At 40.5% G+C, this 21979-nt stretch overlaps 1 protein-coding gene across 1 annotated transcript in view; it reads right to left on the bottom strand.

The window, feature by feature from the left end:
• Positions 1-21979, bottom strand: part of RAMP3 (receptor activity modifying protein 3) — a 42165-nt gene that overhangs the window by 3308 nt on the left and 16878 nt on the right. Inside the window, exons 2-3 of the mRNA XM_048939412.1 lie at positions 19420-19449; positions 17166-17298 (exon numbers count right to left, since the gene is read on the bottom strand). Of these exons, the coding sequence (XP_048795369.1) occupies positions 17166-17298; positions 19420-19449 (163 nt within the window). The remainder of the gene's footprint in view (positions 1-17165; positions 17299-19419; positions 19450-21979) is intronic.

Genomic DNA, 21979 nt, shown 5'->3' with positions numbered 1-21979 from the left:
GAAGACTGGGAGTCCCTCATAATGATGAAAACCTTATTTCAACACAGCCAGTGCTGAAATTCATTTGGCTGTGGATTAGAAAGTCAAACTCTCTGAAAAAAATGAGAGAAAAATAATAATTATAAGGAACAATAAGCCTTAATGAGTAATCAGATGGGTTTTGTGGTGTTATCACAAGCCAAAGAAAGTCAGGAAGTGAATGAATTACCGGGGAGGAGATTGGAAATTTAGATGGCAAAATTTCTGGTCAGTTCACGAATGGGGGAAGATATAGGAAGATGAATTATTCTCTTGTATTTTTATGTATATCTTTCAGTTCTATGTGATTGAAACTCACTTCCAATTTAAATAAACTTCTGATTAGTGACTCTTTCTTTCACTACATACCGCAGAGGACAAATGCAGATTCAATTCTTTCCTGTGAAGTAGTAGAGAGAGATTCAGTGTCTGGGTCAAGTCTGAAGACTGTCTCAAGCCTGTCTATCAGGAGAAATATCTGCTTGCCCATGCTACAAGAGAATGGGTTGGGAATACAGGCTGCAGTGTAATATTCTTAGAGCTGTGTTCCCAGGTTAAAAGGCTTCGCAGGAAGCTCCTTCTGCGACATTATTGCAGTTCTCATTCTTGGTGAGCTCGAGTTGATACCAGAATGATCTCACAAGTCCAATCTTTGATGCTCTGTCACACAGATGCATACATAAACAATGTATGTATATTTTAAGCAAAGCAATGAGGAAGGAAGTTTTTGTGACAAGGTCAGCGGCCACAGTCAAAAACAGGAAACAAGCTTAAAATAAAACATGAATACTAGCTGTTTGCTGTTGTCACAGTGCCGTTCTTCTCTGCAACCCCACTACATTCATTCTCTTTGTCCTTGGACTAAATTAGAATCTAAAGCTGTCTAGTGAGTGTGGAAGAGACAGCCCCAGGGGACCTGAAGAAAAATACATCTGAGGGCATGTCTACCAGATAACAGACTGCAGAGCTGAGGTGCCAGAGGTAGCACTGAACTGCCCAGAGGTCAGTGTTCTGTCTAGAACGGACGCCAGATCGGGCTCCAGAGTGAATCAAGCTCTGCTCCAGCCCTGCTCTGTGCCATACTCTGGTGAGCAAGCTGTCCCACTAATGTTACTTCAGCTCTTTGCTGCCACTTCAGTATACCTATCTGCTTGTGTGGAGTACAAATTATAAGGTGCTACAGAAAGCTCACTACGCCTTCAAGAGATGTTAGCTTTTTATGTAATGTTGGAAGGTATAACCAAAATATTTCCTGCCAACTTACTTAAAGAGTGGCAGTTTAGGCTGGATGTAAGGAAAAAGCCTTTTACAGTGTGGGTGGTGAGGCACAGGAACAGGTTGTGCTGAGATGTGATGGGTGCTCTATCCCTCGAGACATTCAGGGCCTGTCTGGAGGCAGCTCTGAGCACCTGCTCAGCAATGGATGTCCCTGCTCACTGCAGGGGAGTTGGACTAGGTGACTGTTACAGGTCTCTTCCAACTCTAAGGATTCTATGATTCTTTGATTCCATTTTCAAATTCCTTCATCAAAACGGAAAGCACTGCTGCGCATTCTTTGCTGTTCAGAGCCCTGTGTTTAGTGAATGTATCAAAACACATACAATTATTTGCCACAACTGCCTTCACCATGCCCTGGTATCAGCTGACACTGTTAATAGTATACTGACAATTTGGTTCTTGCTGAGTAATGAGCACGTGCCCAGGGCCAGTCCACAGGAAGAGCTGCCATCTTCAAGTCACAGGGATGGGCCGTATTGCAAGTTGCTCTGGGTTGCATGCAGCCCACGAGCAGCAGGTTGTACGTGCCTGAACTAGAGTCTCAATATAATCTGTCTAAACCTTTATTTCCTGTGCTGTTACGTGAACAAGTTATGGCAGGGCACGTTAGTTCTTCAAGGATGAGACCCAAAATGAAGAAGGCTGAACTACTATCTAGCTTTTGGAGGAAAAATACATGTTCAGAAGGAACAAAAAGTCTATTATTTTGATGTCCATCACAATAAAATACTGCTGGCAATGAGTTTTTCTGTATGAATGCATTCATGTATATATAGTTGACCTTCAGGGATCATAGAAAACTAAACAATATTCCACCACATCTTCCAGGAAAAGTACTTCTTGACTTTTGTAAATATTAATGGCAGTGATCACTGTAGTGAACATGGATTGAATTAGAATTTGCCAAGTTGAGGCAAATCTTTTTGCAAGTTTGACACAACATATTATACTACTCTGCTGAATTAATTAACATGCACATTGGACACTGCACTTCAGTCTTATGATTGGACATTTCTTCACTGTAAAGATAAGGACATTTGTGGCTCACTGCTTTTAAACCACTGCTTGATTTTAAAAACAGAATTAAAACTTCAGTGCTAGAGCAGCTGATAGAGACCACACTTACAACCACAGCTCATTTCTGCCTAAGATCCTGAGACACAGCAAAGTTGCTTAACAAGTTCCTCAGTAAAAAACTTCCTCAAATTTGCAGTAACAACCTTGTTATCTCAGTTCAGAATGAGCTTAACATGCAATATTGCAAATAGGACTAAGGACTTGGTACATCACTACTGAATAAAGTCTAATGCCTGCTCTCTGCTCTGGTCCAACACTAGCAGATACTGCAGTAACACTGACATTTGACAGAAAACAGATAACAGCCAGGGAGATAAGAAGGTCCATTTGTTATTCACTGAAATTTGAAAGAAAGCAGAATAATTTTTAAAACATATTTTAATGTGACAGACCTTGTGGCCACCCCGACCCTTGCGACAAGGCCTTGCAGTTCAGCCAGAGAACAAACCAGCCAGTGTCATTCACCCCTAGACACAACAGGGAAAAATGGTTGCAAAAGTCAGATCGTTGAGTAAGGGAAGAAACTACTCCTGCTAAGATATAAGAAGGAAATTAAGATGAAGCAGATGAAAGAGGGCCATAACAAGAACGTGAGGAGGAAAAGGAAGAACTCACAGAGGCAACAGCTGTCTGACCCCTAACCATGGGTGACCTGTGAGATATGTGCAAAGACTTGAGTCATCATCCAGGTCAACACATTGTTACCTCGATGCTGGGATAGTGGGGCTAATAACCTGAACTCAGTGGGTGCAGATGAGAGGGTCACTGCCTCCAGCCACATGGAAGACAAGGATAACAAAGTTTATTGAACTGTGTGGATTTAATAGCCTGGCACATCAGAACCACAGAAGTATACAGCTCTAGTGGATACTGGTGCACAGTGTGCTTTAAATCCATCAGTCTATGAAGTGGAAAATCCATCTGTTGTTCTGGAGTGTCAGTGGGATCCCAAGAACTAAAGGTATTGGGAGCTGAAGTGAGTTTAACTGGGAATGAAGGGCAAAATCATTGTGACTGGCACAGAGGTTCCCTGCATCCTTGGCATAGACTACTTCAGCAGAGAGTATTTCAGTGACCCAAAATGAAACTGGAGGGCTTTTGGTAACACTGCCTTGGAGACATAAGACACAAAGCAGCTGATTGCTTTGCTCGGTCTCTCAGAGGATCCTTCTGTTGGAGAGTTGCTGCAGAAGAACTGCAGGTGCTGATCACTACCAGAACAATGCACACCAGTGGCAATATCTCACAAACTGAGACTCCTTGATTCCCATCCATAAACTTATTATGCAAATGGAGAACCAAGAAATAATCTGCAGGACTCATTCATCCTTTAGTAGTCCCATATGGCCAGTGTGAAAGATACTATCTGAGAGTGGAGGCTAACAATGGGCCACCATGGCCTGAATGAAGTCACATCACTGAATTGTGCCACTGAGTCACGCTCATCTTTCCATCTGAACTGGAATCAAAGGCAGCTAAATGGTACGCTACACTGATGCCTTTTTTTTTTTTCCCATCCCTTTGTTATCTGAGTGCAGACCACGGCTGGCTTTCATTTGGAGGAGCATCCAGTACACCTGGAATCATCTGCTTCCCAGGGTTGAAACCTAGGCCTACAGTTTGCCATGGGCTGATCCAGACTGTACCAGAATAGAGAACTGCAGGAACACCTGGAATTCCTTGATGATATCATCCTGTGAGGCAACACAGCAGAGGAAGTTTTTGAGAAAGGGAAGAAAATAATCAAAATCCTTCTGAAGACCAGCTTAGCCATAAAACAAGTAAGGTCAAGGGACCTGCACAGGAAATACAGTTCTTAGGAATAAAATAGCAAGATGGACATCATCAGATCCCTATGGATGTGATCAACAAAATATAATCTCTCCACCAACCAGCTGTTAATCATTAATGACTACAGATAAATATGCTTCTAGCAAGAGGAGGTGAAAAGCTTGTTTTTTTCTGCCTAAACATCTACTCTTCTTCAAGTTACTATAGCCTTGTAAAGTACTGCCACTGCAGTCTCCACTTCACATAAATTATGGAAATAATTATACAACTAGAAAGTTGTCCAAAGCCAGAAAGGGAAATAAGCATTACACTGAATGCAGTGTGAGCCCAACAGCTGTCTCGTATGAGGATCTCTAACACACAACCTTGTCCCTTTCTCTCAGATAATTTGCCAGAGGAAGTACGTGATTACCCTTCTGTGCCTAAAACACAGCTGTGAAATGTGTCACCTGTGTAATTAATTGCAAAAGATACACCAATCAGTGAGGCAATGTAGTTCAGATCTACTCCCCCCAAAAAAGCCTTTCATCTTGAAATCAGACAAAGAGAGAATTCTCACAGTTTACATGAGAATAGTGATATCTACCAAAGGTAGAAAACAGAACTAATGGGATGTTTTACCTTGGTTTTGTGAAATTAATACGAGAGGATGGTTTGATGGCAGTGGTTGCACTTCTTAAATTCTCAAGGTGTCCATTAGAGATTTTTGATGAAATGTTGTTCTTCCTGTGCTTCATCCTTAACAACAGTTGTTCCTACATGGACATACTGCCAAATGGCAGTGAAGCAAGGGATATCTTCCTCTGGTAAGACTGATCTTACAGAAGTCTAGTAAAGAGATAAGATCAATCTTCTTTTTTCAGATGAATCCGATTGCAACTCTGTACATTTCACAGGTAGTTTATTTGTACCAACTGAAAATGGAGTCTCAAAAATACTAAAAAAACGATTTTTTTAGAAATCTTAAGGCTTGTTTTTTGCTGTTCACAGGTCTGTGTTTAGCCAACACATCAAAATGCACAAAATTATTCACCATAACTTGAACTTGCCATAATTTAAGTTTCATTTTGAATGCTGTTATTGTTTGAAACATTGTACAGATAAGTTGATTTTCACTCTGAAGATGGTGGTTTAACTCATTTAAATAAGTGGCCAAATCCAGAAGAAAAAAATTGCTAAACCTGTCAGCCAATTTTTATCCTCAAGTTCTGGTCAATTTTTTTTTTTATTCCATAAACAACTTGACTTCATTTCATATATTATAAAATGTTTTTACCATTTTACCCAGCTTAACCACCTTACTTCAGAAATGTAAATGATGTCTGTAAGGATTAGCCTCGAGTGACTGCAAATGTGGAAGAGGGAGGTGATCGTCCCCCTCTGCTCAGCTCTTGTGAGGCCCCATCTGCAGTACTGCATCCAGGCCTGGAGACCCCAGAACAAGACAGACACAGAGCTCTTGGAACGAGTCCAGTGGAAGGCACTAAGATGTTCAGAGGGCTGGAGCACCTCTCCTATGAGGAAAGGTTGAGGGAACTGGGCTTGTTTAGTGTGGAGAAGAGGAGGCTCCGGGGAGACCTCATGGTGGCCTTCCAGTACTGCCTACCAAGAGAACGGGCTGCCCAGAATCACATCCACCCTGGCCTTGAATGCCTCCAGGGGTGGGGCACCCACAGTTCAAATGGAACTCTGGCTCTGCTACCACACCCAGCCAAACCCTTCTTGAGTCACGTGCACATCTAATTCAGCTGAAGGCTTGGATCAAATACACCCAGTGCTTGCGACTGTTTAACAACTATTTTTGCCTGTTGGAAGGCTTCTTGTTCTGTTCTACCCCAATCCCATACTTGGCCTTCTTTTTATTAGTCAATATAGAGGTTTCAGCAGTTGCGCTGAGGAAAAAAGGATTACCAGTATCCTAATATACTCAAAAGCTCCTTCAACTGCTTCAGTGTTGTGAGAACCAGGAATGCCTGGACCTTATCTATGATCACGCAGGGTAAGACCTTGGTCTTACTCAAACAGACAACACCTCAGAATTTAACCCGTAGCCCCAGTCCTAGTGCTTTCTGTGGGCTTATAGCCCACCCCTTCTCCTGTAAGTAGGCAGTTAGTGAAGTTACTGCCTTCTCCAATGACTCCGTTAAGTCGGAGAGTTAATACAGTGCTACATTTGGCAGTAGACAGTTTGTTCCAAGTCACATGCCACCAGATTATGACAAAAGGATGCATGTACCCTGATGCTGACTTGAGAAGTCCACTGCCTGCCCTCCCGTGGAAATGCAAGCTTGTCCTGGGATTCATAAGCAATTGGAATGCTGAAGAATGCATTTGCTAGGTACAGAATGCAGTGATAAGTTTCTTTTTCTCTACTTAATGTATCCATGAGCGAGGCGACATTGGGTATGTCTGCATGGATTGGTGGTGTGACTTTATGCAGTTCTCTGTAGCCCACCACCATTTGCCACATACCATCCAACTTCCTGACTGGCCATATGGGGGAGTTTTATGGGCTGTGATCTTGTAATCCTTGCTCTCTCCAGCTCCTGCACAGTCTTGGTGGTTTCTTTTTGCCCATCCAGGTGTCAATACTGTTTTGTATTTGTGATCTGGTGTGGTCGCAGCAAACGAATGAGGTCAGGTTTTGTGTGGCCTCTTAAAATTGCCTGCACCACCTGGATGCTAATCCATCTTTCACTTAGTCTGAACTCTTCCACACTAGTGTGGAGTCATACTCCACAGAATGTCTGTTCCCAATGTATACTCTGGAATTGGGATGATAGACACCCTATACTGCCAGGGTGGGAGACGCCCAACCCCAGCTTCAACCATGTTTGGATTACATGTCCTCCGAATCCACCTATCATTTTCTTCGTGCCTGAAAATTGATTTGGGTTGCCATATGCAATCAGTATTTTTGCTCTGGTATCCACTAGTGCCATAACCCGCTGAATATTATTTTGGTACCAATGAATCATTAATTTAACATAGGCCCTCTGGTCCCCTCTGCAGGTCCTATCCAAAGGGATTTCTTTTCCCATCACATCATTAGCTCTGCAATACCCAAATCCTTTTCCACTGCTGGCTCAGCCACGCCTACCCAGGCTGCATGTGGAGGTTTAAGCTTTTTTGATGGGACTATGAAATCCTCTAGATTCCGTATTTCTCATGGAATCCATCCTATGATTCTAACTGCTTTCCCTTTAGGGGAGGATTGAAATCTTTATTTGTCAGGTAATAGCCTCCATATTATAGTCGGACCTGATTAGGCAATCTGTCAATCCTTTTAAATTGAACTCTTGCTCTAATCAGGTCATTAAACATTTGCTTTCTTGAGAACCTAATGGGTCCAGATTGGAATCTTTCAGAGGCCAGTCTCCAAAGTTATGATTGCAGACAGACCTCCAACCTCTCCACCGCAATTCGGACCCTGTAAGCGCCCTGTCTCCCACAGATCCCCAGTTAATTGGGCAGCCTGTTGTATTACAGCCTCCAAGGCCACCAGGGGGTTTACTATGGGTACCAAAGTACCATACTGGGATATGGGCTTTGTTGCAGGATGAGATCTCTCATTCCTGATGAAAATGTCATCAGATCCAGACTTTCAAAGGCATCCTCATAGACTGCCTCTTTCAAACCTAATTCTGTAATATAGTTTTGTAAGTCTTCCAAAGATAAACCTGTGCTTAAAGATACATCATTTTTATTTGGGCATTTTACTCAGCATGCAGCCAATTAGCCATTGAATTAATGAACGATTTTCTTCATTATGTGGGACTGTTGCATATAGACTTTTCCCGAGGGCAGGGTGAGCAATGGATGCCAGTTTTGAAATTTCTGGTCCATTTACTGCCATGCACTCGGCCCCCATGTCCCTCAACCGGAGCAGCCATGCTGCTATGCCTTCTCTCAGCTTTTGTCTAAACCTCTGCACCAGGTCCGCTAGTTCGGCTGCTGCGTGTGGGTGTGCCACTGCATGCAGTGCAATCTGGGTGGGGGGACACTGGTCAAGGGACACTTCTACTGATCCATCTTGCATCTTTTTTGGTTGGTTTTGTGAGTTTTTTTGTTTTTTTTGCATCATGACAGGATGAATCTCAAAGGGATCCAGCTCACAGAGAGTCTCAAGATCCAACTTTTTAGTTCCCTCATTTATAGAGCCTATTTTATGCGCATTTCCTTGTTCAGGGTCCTTGGTACATTCTGAAAAGATGTTTTAGACCTTTTGTAGGGGAATAACATGATTCAGTTTGTTTCCCATCAGTACTGTGACCCATCTTTCAAATTTTTCAACTCAGTCATGTAGAAGTTGATTTTCATCAGGCAGAGCCTCTTCAGACACGTTCAATTGATTTAAAGCCATCAACAGTGGCCGTGACATGATGGATATGGACAACTGTGGTTCTTTAGTAATCAGTATATCTTTGCTAAGGCCACAAAAATATTCATCCAAAAGTCTCTGGCCCACACAGCTATTTCCTTCGTCCTACAAGGGGCCCTATTTTTCAATTATGGAAGCAATCCTGTGACATAGCGATCCTAAGAATCCCAGAATGTGCCCTGGCAAGATCTCATACAAAGTACTGCACAGGATAACACAAGGTGAGGCAAGTTAGAGCTTAACCAACCTTTTGACCAAAATGATTTCCTGGTTTCTGGGTTGGATAAGTTAAATAAGGTATTCATAAGGACAGCATATGTAGTAACTATATGCATTCTTGCTTGTTGTATGATTCAGTGTTGGGGATGTATCCCTAAATGTGAAGAGCTAAAGCTGGTGAGGATTAAGATATAAACATCATAATCCTCAAAAGAAAAGGAGGGATTGATATAGGCTGGTTTAGCAATGGGGATCAATACATACTAGCTTAAGGACCAAGACATTAGTTTAGCAAAAGGAATTGATGTGTGCTATTTCAACAAGATTTTCCAGTTTACCTTTGCTTGGTATGTGAAGGCCTAAGAGACTCATTTGTATGAACAAGTCCTTGCTTCACTGAAGCCACAATATCCAGTTCTTATCTATGTGTTATGTACTGGGATCTTTGTATCCACCAGGTTCAAGGATCCTTTTTGGTTTTCATATAGATTGTTTTGAGTTATAACGTACCAAGATAAGAACTCGTTCATTATGGTGTAACAATCAATGAAAATTCGCCAAATTAGGAAAAAAACACTGAAAATCAGCCAAAGGTCATAGTGAAGAAGCTCAAGATGGAATAAAGGGGATGAAGTACTGGGTCTTAAGACCACCAAAGAACTGTACAGCGCATGCTCAGAGGACATTAGCATATATTAATTAGTCCTTGGAAAAAGAATGAATATATATGTTATTTCCAGGAAATATATTGCATATGTGTGTTTTAACTGAATAAATGTAGCACCCGAACTCCAAGAAAGCGCACTTGATTTGCCAAGTCACCCAGTACAAATCGTGCATTAAAAACAATGCCTGCTCTCTAACACAATACTGGAGTTAGAGAGTTTTGTTCCCAGATTTTCCAATGACAGTATGATGCAGTGGCATTTCATATAACATGAGCTGCAGGTGGCTATTGCATAATCTTCTATGAATTTTCTAAGTCCCATTTGGGTATGCTTTTTTTACCAACCATAGCTGGGTGCCACAGGCATGCACACATATAGGTAGGTTGAAATGTTACATTAATCACTGTGTTTTACTTGCCAAGTGGTGCAAGTGCATGTGAAATGTAACACACACGGGTTTGATTTGACTGTATGTGGCAGTTACAGAAGGTGGTGTTAGCAATGCCCTTCCCTCCACAGTGTTCCATTGCCACTTACACAGTCCGTGCTTGTGCCATGCACAATCAGTTAATGAAAAATATCACTGAAAAATCACTTAATAGCGTTAAACATTCTACAACCTCTTGGGGACACATTACTAGTTATTTAGGGCTTTGTGCAGCTTGCAGGCCACAGGATGGACGGGTCTTGTCTAGATACAACCCATGAAACTTATTAGGACTCCAAAAATCTGAAAAGTGCACAAACACAAGTCAGGAACCGTGTAATTAACAGAGGCCATATCTCTACTGAGGCTGCTCCTGTCACTGGTTAACTCTTCACAGGGAATCTCAGTCTGAGACAGACAAGGATGAAGCAAGGACTTCCCACATGGTATGTGGGGGAAGAAATGTTTTTACATAGCAGTAGTGTGTTGTGAAACCAAAGGGATACAAGATAAGTTTCTGCTTGTGGTTAGGCCCAAAGATTATGTGTGCTAACAGTTAGATGACAAAAAGAAAAATGGGAAATTGAGATTGAAGAAGAAAGGATAAGATGTTCTTGCAAAATAAAACCTGAGAATTGGTTAAACGAACTTAATGTGTGGATATATGGCAGGAGATGCTAGCTTGGCAACTGTTTTTAAATCTTCCTTCCTTGGCAAGACAGACATTGACAGGCTTTATCAACTACTTGTACATATTGCACACTTGACAGGACAGAGGGGGATGGACTTTGTCAAACATGACACAAAGATAACTCCAGTTGGTCAAAGCAACAAAATCTGAATCCAGATTACAAAGTATGTAATGAACAAAGGAAACCAAGGGGGAAGGTCCTAGGGGGGATGAGCACATGATAGATGTACCGATAAGAATGTGAACCCCAAATACCATAGCCAATGGGGAAAGGGCTCACTTGCAGTCAGGCCGTAGCGAATACAAACTGCTGTATCTTTCCAGCGTGCTGGTGTCTACAACCAGGACATCCACTTTTACAGAAATGTAAAATAAATTGTGATTCATCACAAATTCTGCCTGAGCCTGGATTATTGAACACAAGCATTTCTTCCAGGTGCAAGAACACAAACCATACAGAATGCATGTTTGAGAGACTAAGGACTCTATTCTCTCAGACAAATCCATGTCTACTTCCATGAGGAGGAAGAAAATGAGGAATATAGAATCTTCATCTTTCACTCAGTTTTGAAGCCCATTCTAAGATTTCAACATCAGGATAGGTTTTCTACATGCACAAAATATATGGAAGTAGTTAAGACTGCAGAAGAGCAAGCATTAAAGACTTCAAAGCTACAGCAAAGCACAGACAATAATTGCAGAGCATTCTCAGAAGTAACCCCAGATAGCATGACATTCAGCCTACCTCAAGCTGTCTGATGATACTGATACAAGAGACAACACTCATGAGGACACTGTTATTTACTATTACTTATTTACTAACACTTTTAAAAGGTGTACAAGGAGAATGTGAAGCCTCAAAGGATCAAGATTTCTGGAGTCTGTTTAATGAAAACTGAACTTGTTACTCTCTGGTAACAGTAACTGCAGTACTGAAAACAACTCTTTCTTTGTGAAATCCCCATTAATTAAGCTTCTCTCACAACCTTTCCCTCAGTAAAAACAGTATATTTTACATGTTTTTTGTGAAAATTGTATGAACTTATGTCTTAAGCTTATCACTTTTCTCTTCCAAATGTTGTTTAAGTCAGCTAAGGGGTTCAACTGCTAGTAAGAGGTACTGGCACACTGACACTCACATGCACACACTGACTATGCTTATGTATGACTTAGGAAACCAGGCAGTTGCCATAAACTGGCATGTTTTTCAGAGAAAACAGAGCTCTAGAAAAGCTCAGCCTTCAGGGATTACTCAGACTACAGAACACGAAGTCCACTAGGATCGGTAAGAAAGTAAGTATACACTGAACTTCTTTCTACTTCTTCCTCTCTGCCCGACTGACGGACCCAGGAAGGGAAAATGTTGTCCATGGCAAACTCATGGACAGAATGCAAAGTATGAAGTTACACCTGGTCAGTTATCTCAGGACATACACAAAAGTGTAGTGGCCTGAAGGAGATTTGTCAGTTACTGAGACCTGAAGCTGCTCATTTGCAAATGAGTGATATATTAACTGCCGTCATTAACTCAAAATATTTAGCCGGTATACAAGATAACCCGTACCCCAACTCTGAGTACATGCAACAGGCTTTGTTCCTAGACAGCTCTTGGATGTAAATTCCAATTGCATTTATTTTGCTGAAGACTGCACAGCAGTTCCCAGGTTAAAGGGAACTTAATTACAAGCTAATCCTGCATAGACGCGCACCTCCTCTCTCACTGTTTCCACGAATGCAGATCTCAGAACACAGGCCTTATGAACCCTCCCTGAAAAGCTTCAGCAGAGCCCTGATCATGGGTTATCAACACAGGAAGCTTCAGGAACACTTCATAGCAAGTACCACAGTGCCAGAAATCAGACAAAAGACAGATGTGAGACTCTTGATCTTCATTTTCCTGAAAACATATCAAGCTTGTAATTTTTATCCAGAGATCAAAACCCTGCTTAGATTCTACAGGTGATTCTGCCAATTTTAATTTTTACACAGTTCCAGCAGAGCTCATTATATGAAATTTATGTCACAAGAACTTGCTTATCCTGTCAACTTGAAATCATACTTTTTGAGATATGCTTAAATAAGTCATAAAGGTGAGGAGTTAAGACAGATTTGAGGATTCATAATGCTTTTGCAACTACTTTAAACTTGATTTTTATGCTTACTGTTTCTCCCATCTGCGATTTCTCATTAAAATGATGATCAAATAAAAGACCTTTGATAGCAGGTAAGAATGACTCAGAAAATAAATAATTCCATTTATCTATAGGCCAGATATTTAAGTCCATCTCAGTCACAAAAAACAAAAAAGAAGAAATCTCAAGTGTTTGTTAAATGGAATTGGGAATGTTCTTAAGAGGCCAGTAGTATTTTCGTGTCCTAAGGAAGCTCATCTTTTGGAGTAAACTCAGGATACAAATTTCAGATTTAAATACAATTTTTTTGGCACCAGGCTTGCAGTCACCTATAGAGTCTTGTCTCCACCAATCCATCTGTGACCACTGGCCACCTCTCCATGTACTGAAAAAACTGAACATGGTTCCTGACAAACGAAAAGCAGGTTTTGTACATCAAAGCACATTCTGCTCATGGATAGGAGGATTTATCTGTATTTTCAAAACATGTCAGACTTCTTACAAGGTATGTCTCACAAGCCTGTCCGTCCTAATTTTATACAAAGTACTGTTGAGGTGGGCGTTACTAATTGGTACTGTTTTCTACTCTCAAGTGCTATTGGGTGTTTTCTTTTTTTTCTGCTTGTCTGTTTGTTTATTTGTTTTTTTTATTTTTATCTCCGCAATGCAGAAGAAGTTTTTCTTTTAGAAAAACATACCATGCTGTCAGTTTTAAGTTATAGAATGATGCATGGTTGCAGCTCGGAAGACAGAAACCTGTATGAGCAGCAGCATTTTACAGCTTGCCAGGAGCCCTGAATCGAGTCATCTTCTTCGTATCTGGATAAGTGTGGCCATTAGCTGCTTTACTAGTAAAGTAATGTGAGAGTGGTCACTATTAAGCCACAGTAATGTTCTGCTAAACTTTGGTCTAATTAAATGTTGTGTTCCGTAGGAACAGAGTTCTTCTTCTAGCCAAAACACTAAACACACTGAAAAATCCTAACCCTCCAATTCAAAAGCAGGAAAAACCACGTGATATCTAAGCCACAGACCTAGAACAGGATTCCTCATTGCTAACTAAACAGTTAACTCCAAAAACAAATAAAGGAGATGGTATTGTAGTGGGAATGCAAATAAAAAAGCCTTCATGGAAAATGGCCTACGTCAGGCGTGTCCAACCCATGGCCCTCAGGCCACAATCAGTCCAGCACGACTTGCAATGTGGCCAACCTCCTTCCCTGGATTTAAAGGTGGCAGTTCTTCCCCACGGAGCAGCCCAGGGCACAAATCCATCTCTCAGCAACAGCCAGATCATTGGTGCATTATTAACACTGTGTTAACAGAAACCCGAGCATGAGGGCAGTACTGTGCAGTGCTGACTCAAGTGGTGGCAAATAATCATGTACATTTTGATATATTGGCTGAAGACAAGGCACTGAACAGCGAAGAATATGCAGCCATGATTTCCGATTTCATGGAAGAACTTGAAAATAGAACCATAGAATTCTTAGAGGTGGAAGGGACTTTTGGCAGTCTATCTGGTCCAACTCCCGGCAAAGAACAGGGACATCCACTGCCGGAGCAGGGTGCTCGGAGCCTGGCCCAACTGACCTTGAATGTCTCCAGGGACAGGGCTTCCACCACATCTCTGGACAACCTGTTCCTGCACCTCACCACCCTCACTGTAAAAGAATTCCTTATACCCAAACTAAATCTCTGCTAAGTTTGAAACCATTTCCCACTGTCCTATCACCAAGACCTTGATAAAGAGTCTGTCCCCTTCTTTCTTACAGCTCCTCTTTAGATACTGGAAGGCTGCTATCAGATCTCCCCAGAGCCTTTTCTTCTTCAGGCTGAACAGCCCCAGCTTTCTCAGCCTGTCCTCAAAGGGGAGGTGTTCCATCCCTGGGATCATTTGTGTGCACGTCCCTCATCTGGATGTGCTCCAAAAGATCCATGTTTCTCCTATTCTAAGGACTCCACATCTGTATGCAGAACTTCAGGTGAGGTCTCAGCAGTGCAGAATAGAGGGGCAGGATCACCTTCCTTGACCTGCTGGCCATGCTTTTTATGATGAAGCTCAGGGTGCGGTTTGCTTTCTGGGCTGCAAGGTCACCTTACTGGCTCATGTCCAGTTTGCAATCCACCAGTACTCCCAAGTCCTTTTCGGCAGGGCTATGCTCAATCATTTCATCCTCCAGCTTGTGTCGGTTGTGGAGGTTGCCTCAACCCAGGTGCAAGACCTTGCACTCAGATCTGCTGAATTTCAGGTTCTCTTGGGGTCACTGCTCGAGCCTGTCTAGGTCTCTCTGGATGACATCCTGTCCATTGGGCATATAAAGTGCACCCCACAACTTGGAGTTTCAAGACTGCCTTAAAAAAATTATCACTTATCACAATTTACACTTTCAAGACCATTTTCACCTGATATAAATACATGACCTGCAAATTTGCAAATGGAATATATAGAGTTGCAATTCAAATAAAAAATCTGGACTTCCATAATCCCCGTCTTTACAGAGAAAAATATCCTCTCTTCACAGTCACACCTTACTCATGTCATCATTTTTTGGCAGTATGTATATTTTATACCATTATTGTCAAGGATAAAGTATAAGGAGTAAAATGTCATCAAAATTCTCTAATGAACACCTTGAAAGCTCACTAAGAATTGCAGCTATTGCTGTCAAACCAGACTGATGTGTTAGTTTCACAAAAACAAGATGAAATTTCCCACTAGATTTATGTTTTTTGTTCCTCTCTCTTTTTTCTAAAAAAATATTTTAAGAAAAATATTTTAAATTAAAATGCTTTTATATTTACATATTAATGATACTGTATATTTTAGGAGGGTTTCTCCTAAGGGCTCCTGAGGGCTTGAGCACCTCATCTACAGGGACAGAATGAGAGATTTGGGCCTCTTCAGCCCAGGGAATAGAAGGCTCCGGTGGGACCTCATAGCAGCCTTCCAGTACCAGAAAATGGCCTGCAGGAAAGCTGGGGACAGACTTTTGATAAGGACATGTAGTGACAGGACAATGGGAAATGGCTATAAACTATAATAGAGTAGATTTTGACTAGATATCAGGAAGAAATTCTTACCGTCAGGGTGGTGAGACACTGGAACATGTTGCCCAGTGTGGCTGTGGATGCCCTGAAAGCATTCAAGGCCAAGTTTGATGCGGCTGTTAGTGATCTGGTCCAGTGAGATATCCCCGCCTGTAGCGGGGGGCTGGAACTGGATGACCTTAAAGATGCCTTCCAACCCTGACCATCCCATGATTCTATGAACACCACATTTCTTGTACAAGTACTACTTTCCAACAAGGGTAAACAGAAATGCCAGAGCCTCATCAATTAACTGTGCTTAGTACTTTTTTTAAAGTATCATTATATAATAAAGTTCTGTTGCTGAATGAAGATCCTAAATACAGAACAAAAAACAGGTACTAATAATTCATATTTCCCATGCCATCAGCAGATTACCACATAACTAATACTACATGTAGCTTAAAGCAAGAAAATCCATTTTTTTTCCTTCCAAGTTAATCTTATTATTACTTATTATTATTACGTTCTATTATATATATTTTTTACAGATTATAATATAAAAAACAGTCTGAGGAAAAAGCAATACCATTGTTGATTAATACTTGTTAATACTCTGGTTAGTATTCATTAGTGTGCTCTATTATGCACGTTTATAAAATTGCTTGGTCTGTGTGCACGTGACTGAGGAGACTTAAGAGCCACAGCTTTGCACTTTGCAACTTCAAAACAAATACAGAAAGATTGCAATTTATCTGGAACACAAATGCTTTATATTCATTAGGGACAATAGTAAATCCTGTCTTCCATATTGTGAAAAAGACATCCAGCACTAAAAAAAGTGTTGTGAAATGGGAAAAAAAAGAAGTGTTAGTGGAATTATTCTTTCATGAAGTACTATCATGAATTTTCACTGGTGTCATAACTGAATGATAATACAAAGGCAGGTGAAAGGCTAAAGCAAAATCTTCTTTCACTGATTTTAAGATATTTTAAGTAAAATAAATAAGAACTTTTTCCTCAGGATTGCCAAAATGTCACCATATCACAGACTCAGAGGTTGGAAAGGACCTTTGGAGATCATCCAGTCCCAACTCCCCGCTGAAGAATTTTTCTAGAGTAAGTTACACAGGAAGGTGTCCAGGTGGGTTTTGAATATCTCTGGAGGAGGAGGCTCTACAGACTCTCTGAGCAGTTTGTTTCAGCCTTCTGTCACCCTCAAAGTAAATAAGTATTTCCTCGTGATCATAAGGAAATTCCTATGTTCCTATGTTAGCAAACCTAGCCAGTGATATTTGAGACATAAAATAGAGATGTTCAACCTATTCTGTTCTAAAGAACACACACATTTTTAGTCGGTGTTTTCAAGATATTTGAAGTTGTCAGGTGTTTTTTTTTTCAGAACAAACACCATTTTACAGTGACAGGTATCAAAACCAAAACTAACACTTACATGATAAATTCTGTCAGGTTGCACCATTTTTTGGAGTCCACTTTCTTCATCATCCCTTCAAAGAACTTTCCACAGACAGGCAACTTTTCTAACATGAGAGACTCATTGCAGAGATTAATCTGTTGATGCACACCTAGATAAAATCAAGTATTGAAATAGAAGATCCATGAATGCATGATTTGCAAACTCCTCCTGCTTGACAATTAATGTTGGAGACATAACATTCAAATTTCTAAACAATTTTAGATAAAATATGCATTTACATAAATTTATATAGAACGTCACTCAGCACATGACTATCTAACTTGTTATCCATTAGATCTAATACAGAGAAATCCGCCTAGATACTTTTGAAATCTTAACTTCTCCTTTTACTAACTTACTGCAACCCATCCGCACTTATAATTTAAAGCTAACTGGAGTTTATTCATAGTGTAGAAAGTACTTTCTAAGCTTATACAGATGTGTCCCACTGAGCTAGAAACATTTGCAAGAAGCATCTGATTAGCTCTGATTGGAATCTCATAGTTGCTAATAAGATTTTTCGTTAGTATAGCCATCAAATGAAACACAAGGGCTATGCTGAAAGTTTCCTGTTTTATTCTGCTGGCCTATAACATCAGAGGCAGATATTGGTGTTACGGCAGCAGAGGTTGAGCTTCTGGCCAATATTCCATTACATTTTGTTGCCACGTAACAGACAGAAGCAGAGCAGCAGTCTGACAAGCTGATGTCTGAAGCAAAGGAGTGGAATAGAATTCCTCCATGCAGAAAAAATTGCACCCACTGACATTCTTTGACACTTGCTGAACATTTATGCTGACCAATCAGTAATACCAGCACAGTGAGGTGGTGAGTGCTACACTTCCACAGTGACGACAGCACAGTGAAAGATAAGCCACTACAAGCCAGAGTCAAAACAGCAGTACATGGAGTGACAATGTGAACTCCTCATCGAACAAAAAGTTCAAGACACGGCTCCCAGGTGGTAAAATGATGTGTGCTGTCATGTGGCATAGGAAGGGGATGATCCTTCTGCATATCCTGGAACCCGGACAAACCAGGTGAGCTCTGGCTGCTGCATCACAATGCTGACTAAGCTAGAGATTTGCAGTACCAGCATCAGGCCAGTGAAGAAGATAACCTTTCTACAGTTTGAAGACTGTGGAGCACATTGTCAGTCTTGGCTGGTTTGTCCCACCACACTCTTTGTATATTCTGGATTTGTCACCTTCTGACTTCCATCTGTTCAGGCCAATGACTTCAGCTAGGGCCGTCACCAACTCACTAATGCCATATATCAAGTGAGACAGCTATCGCATCTATTGGAAGCATGAAAACATGCTTTCAAACAGCAGCAGGCCCATAACTGTATAGTCCATGCTACTTCTAGCCCCATTATCTCATACTGGCCACAAACTTCTCCGTGTGTGCAACTAATTGAGACCACCGAATAAACCCCTTACATCTGACCATTATACTCAAAGGCAGTGCTCTGATGGGTGACACTAAACCCTTGCCAAGGTCAGGGGAAAAAATGAAAATAAATCAGACCTAGAATTAATCACCATTGACAAAAATGGTGAAAATTATTAAATAAGGGCAGTGTAATTCTGCAGCAGTTACAAGTTATACTTTCCAAAACTAGATGTGTAGATGAATATTAAAGCTGGGCAGAATCCAAAACCGGATATACAAGTTGTAGATCTGTCAATTTAAATTTCACACTGATGTTTAGACAAAAGTTAGGCAAAGTGGACTTCTCAGGCAGGGTAATCTAAACTACCAACTATCACTTGATTTATAGTCCAACAGAATACGAATTTCTTTCCCGTTATGTAATTTGCACTGAAAATTTGTTCCAGCTGTTTCCCAGTGAGGTGCTTAAAATGGATTTTCTGTGGCCTTGGTTTATTTTGTTGTTTCCTTTTAGAACTTCAGTATTTTACAGTGTTGTAAAAGAAACTCCAATAGAGACATCTGATAGAAACTAGTGTGTAATCATGTTACTACCTAAATCTAAATTAAGGGAGTTCAAAATCATGCACAGCTCTACAATTTTACCATTTCTATTGCAATTGACATTTACAAAATACTAAAACACTCTATGTTCACACAGTGGAAAAAATCAATTCTAAAAAAAAAACAGCAGGAAAGTTGGATAGTTTTGAAATGAGACAGACTGAAAGCGCTTCTCAAATGGCTGGCATTAAAACAGAGATTTGTAAGTCTGGATTTTAGAAGTAAAGCTCACCTGCTAATCCAAGCATCATTAGACCGTTAACTAGTGGGACGAAAAAAGAGAAAGATGAGTTAGGTATCTTCATTCCATCATATAAGAGATATAATGCAGATACAAGCAGACTTAAACCTAATTTTTGACTCCACAAACAGAGTATCCAAAATGTTCATCTGAACACAAGTTTCAGTTTTATTAAAGAATACATCTGAAACGAAAACTTTGGAAAGGAAAATCTGGAGAATGTTATGTTTTAAATTGCTTTTTATCTATCCTTTAAATGGGTGAGCCATAGAGATTTATCACAGGTCTGCCTATGCCCCTCCTTAAAGCTGGAAACTACAGGAAGGAGGGAGGGTAGCAACTTTTTTCTCCATAGCTTCTTTAATGTGGATGTAAAGTGCTGACATGAAAGAAGTTAACACATCCACTTGAAATGTAGGTCAACTACACATTCTGAAGTGAAAAAAAAAAAAAAAAAAAAAACAAAAAAAACCCAAACCTTTTTGCAAGTAAAATTAAGCAAGCACAGAATCATAAATAACAAACTCTCTATTCATTTGGAAATGCAATCCTGTGTTTCAGTTTCCACTGTTTGCCATACATTTTTAAAAACACAAGTTGAAAATCCATAATTGTCTTATACAGATGAGCGTCCAAATAGAAATATGCCCACAGGAGGAGTGTTCTAATCAGCAATTTGCAGTACAAGCAGGTTGATGAAATAAACAAGAACCCAATGTATCCAGTGTATTAGCACAACTCCAGTCACATTTTGGATTTTACTAAGAGGGATGTGGCATTGATAATTTTTGCTCTCCTGGAAAAAAAAAATGTTGGCAAATCTTTATAGCGTTAACTTTGCATCAGAAATGAAGTGAGCAATTTCACTTCATGTGAAAATGAAAATGAACTTCAAAATGAAGTTCAGCAATTTCAGAGGTGGTTCTCACACCCTCACTGTGGCCACCTCCTGCTCCACACCATTTACAGGGGCGGCTTTTCCCCACTGAGTGGACCAGCCAGGACCTGGGTGCAGATTAATGACTCAGTCACAACCAAACATCAGGGTGAGATTGGCACTGCCTTGGGCTGAAACCAGGACGTGGGGAGAGTGCGGTGCAGCGTTATGCCAAATAACTTTATGCATTTTGATACGCTGACTAAACACAGACCAGTGAACAAAGAAAAATATGCAGCCTTGTGCATTTTGATACGGGAATCTGAGAATAGCTTTCAGGATTGATGAAAACATCTTGGCTTTTTGTGTATTTGCAACTCCTTTTCAGTTAATATAAATACATTTTGTGCAAATTCTGAAATGAAACGTATAGTTACAATCGGATATTCAACCAAAAAATTGGATCGTGTCTCTTTACCAGATTTTCATAAAACCTATCTTACCAGAGAAAAACATCCCTTAATTCAGAGTCGCATCTTATTAATCTCATTGCTTTTGGCACTACCTACATTTATGAACAACCATTTTCAAGGGTGAAGTACAGGAAGAGGAAAATTTCATCAAAACTCTTTGAGGAGCACCTTGAGAACTCACTCAGAATTGCATCTACTTCTACTGAACCAGACATTGACACGTTAGGTTGACAAAAACAAGATCAAGTAGCCCACTAGTTTCATGCCTTTGTTGCTCTCTTTTTATGTTTTAATAAAAATAAAAAGTAAGTTTTGTTGCTTATCTACATTAACTATATTATATACAAGGGCTGCTCTGAAAGTAATGCCTCCCATTGTAATATGTTGGCCCACTAAGTCAGAGGCAGATATTGGTGGCATGAAAGTAGAGACTGACCATTTTCACCAGTATTCTGTTAAGCTTTATTGCCATGTGACAGATAGCAACAAAGAGACAGTCTGACAGAATGGAGTCCGACATGGAAGTGCATATAAAGCAACGATGTGTAATTAAATTACTCCATGCAGAAAAAATGTGACCATTGACATTTGTTGACACTTGCTGAACATTTCTGGAGACCAAACAGTGGATGTAAACACAGTGAGTCAGTGGGTGATGTGTTTCAGCAGTAGCAACAGCAGGTGACATCCACTAGTGCAGATTTTTATGAGTGAGGCACTCGGGCTCTTGTTCACTGCTGCAAAAATGCATAGGTAATAGCAGTGACTGTGTTGACAAGTAGCTGATAATGTGCCCTACCAAACAGGGTAATTGTGCTCTTTGTAGCTGTTGTCATTTCCATGGATGTAAAAGGAGACGCTAGTTTTGGTGTAATCTATGTATTTTAAATGTGGCCCAAGACAATTCTTCACCCAGCGCAGACCAGAGAAGCCAAAAGCCTGGACACCGCTGTTCTAAGGAATATATTTATCTTCTAGACAAGAAATAACATTTATGCTAGTTACTAACGAACCAGTACATGCTGAAATGGGAGAGCGGGATCAAAGCACTAGAAATTTTTTTGGATCCGAACACACAGAACAGAAGTATCATTATACACTCTGATGACTGTGTCTCTTTCATAAAGCCCCGTTTTTCCAAAACTGTAAGTTTTTGTACTAGTAAATATACTTGAGTCCCTGAACACGTTCTTCTTTAATC

The sequence above is a fragment of the Lagopus muta genome, chromosome 3 (assembly GCF_023343835.1).
Source record: "Lagopus muta isolate bLagMut1 chromosome 3, bLagMut1 primary, whole genome shotgun sequence".
In the NCBI taxonomy this organism is placed as follows: Eukaryota; Metazoa; Chordata; class Aves; order Galliformes; family Phasianidae; genus Lagopus; species Lagopus muta.
This window is presented reverse-complemented; position numbering and strand designations above follow the sequence as displayed.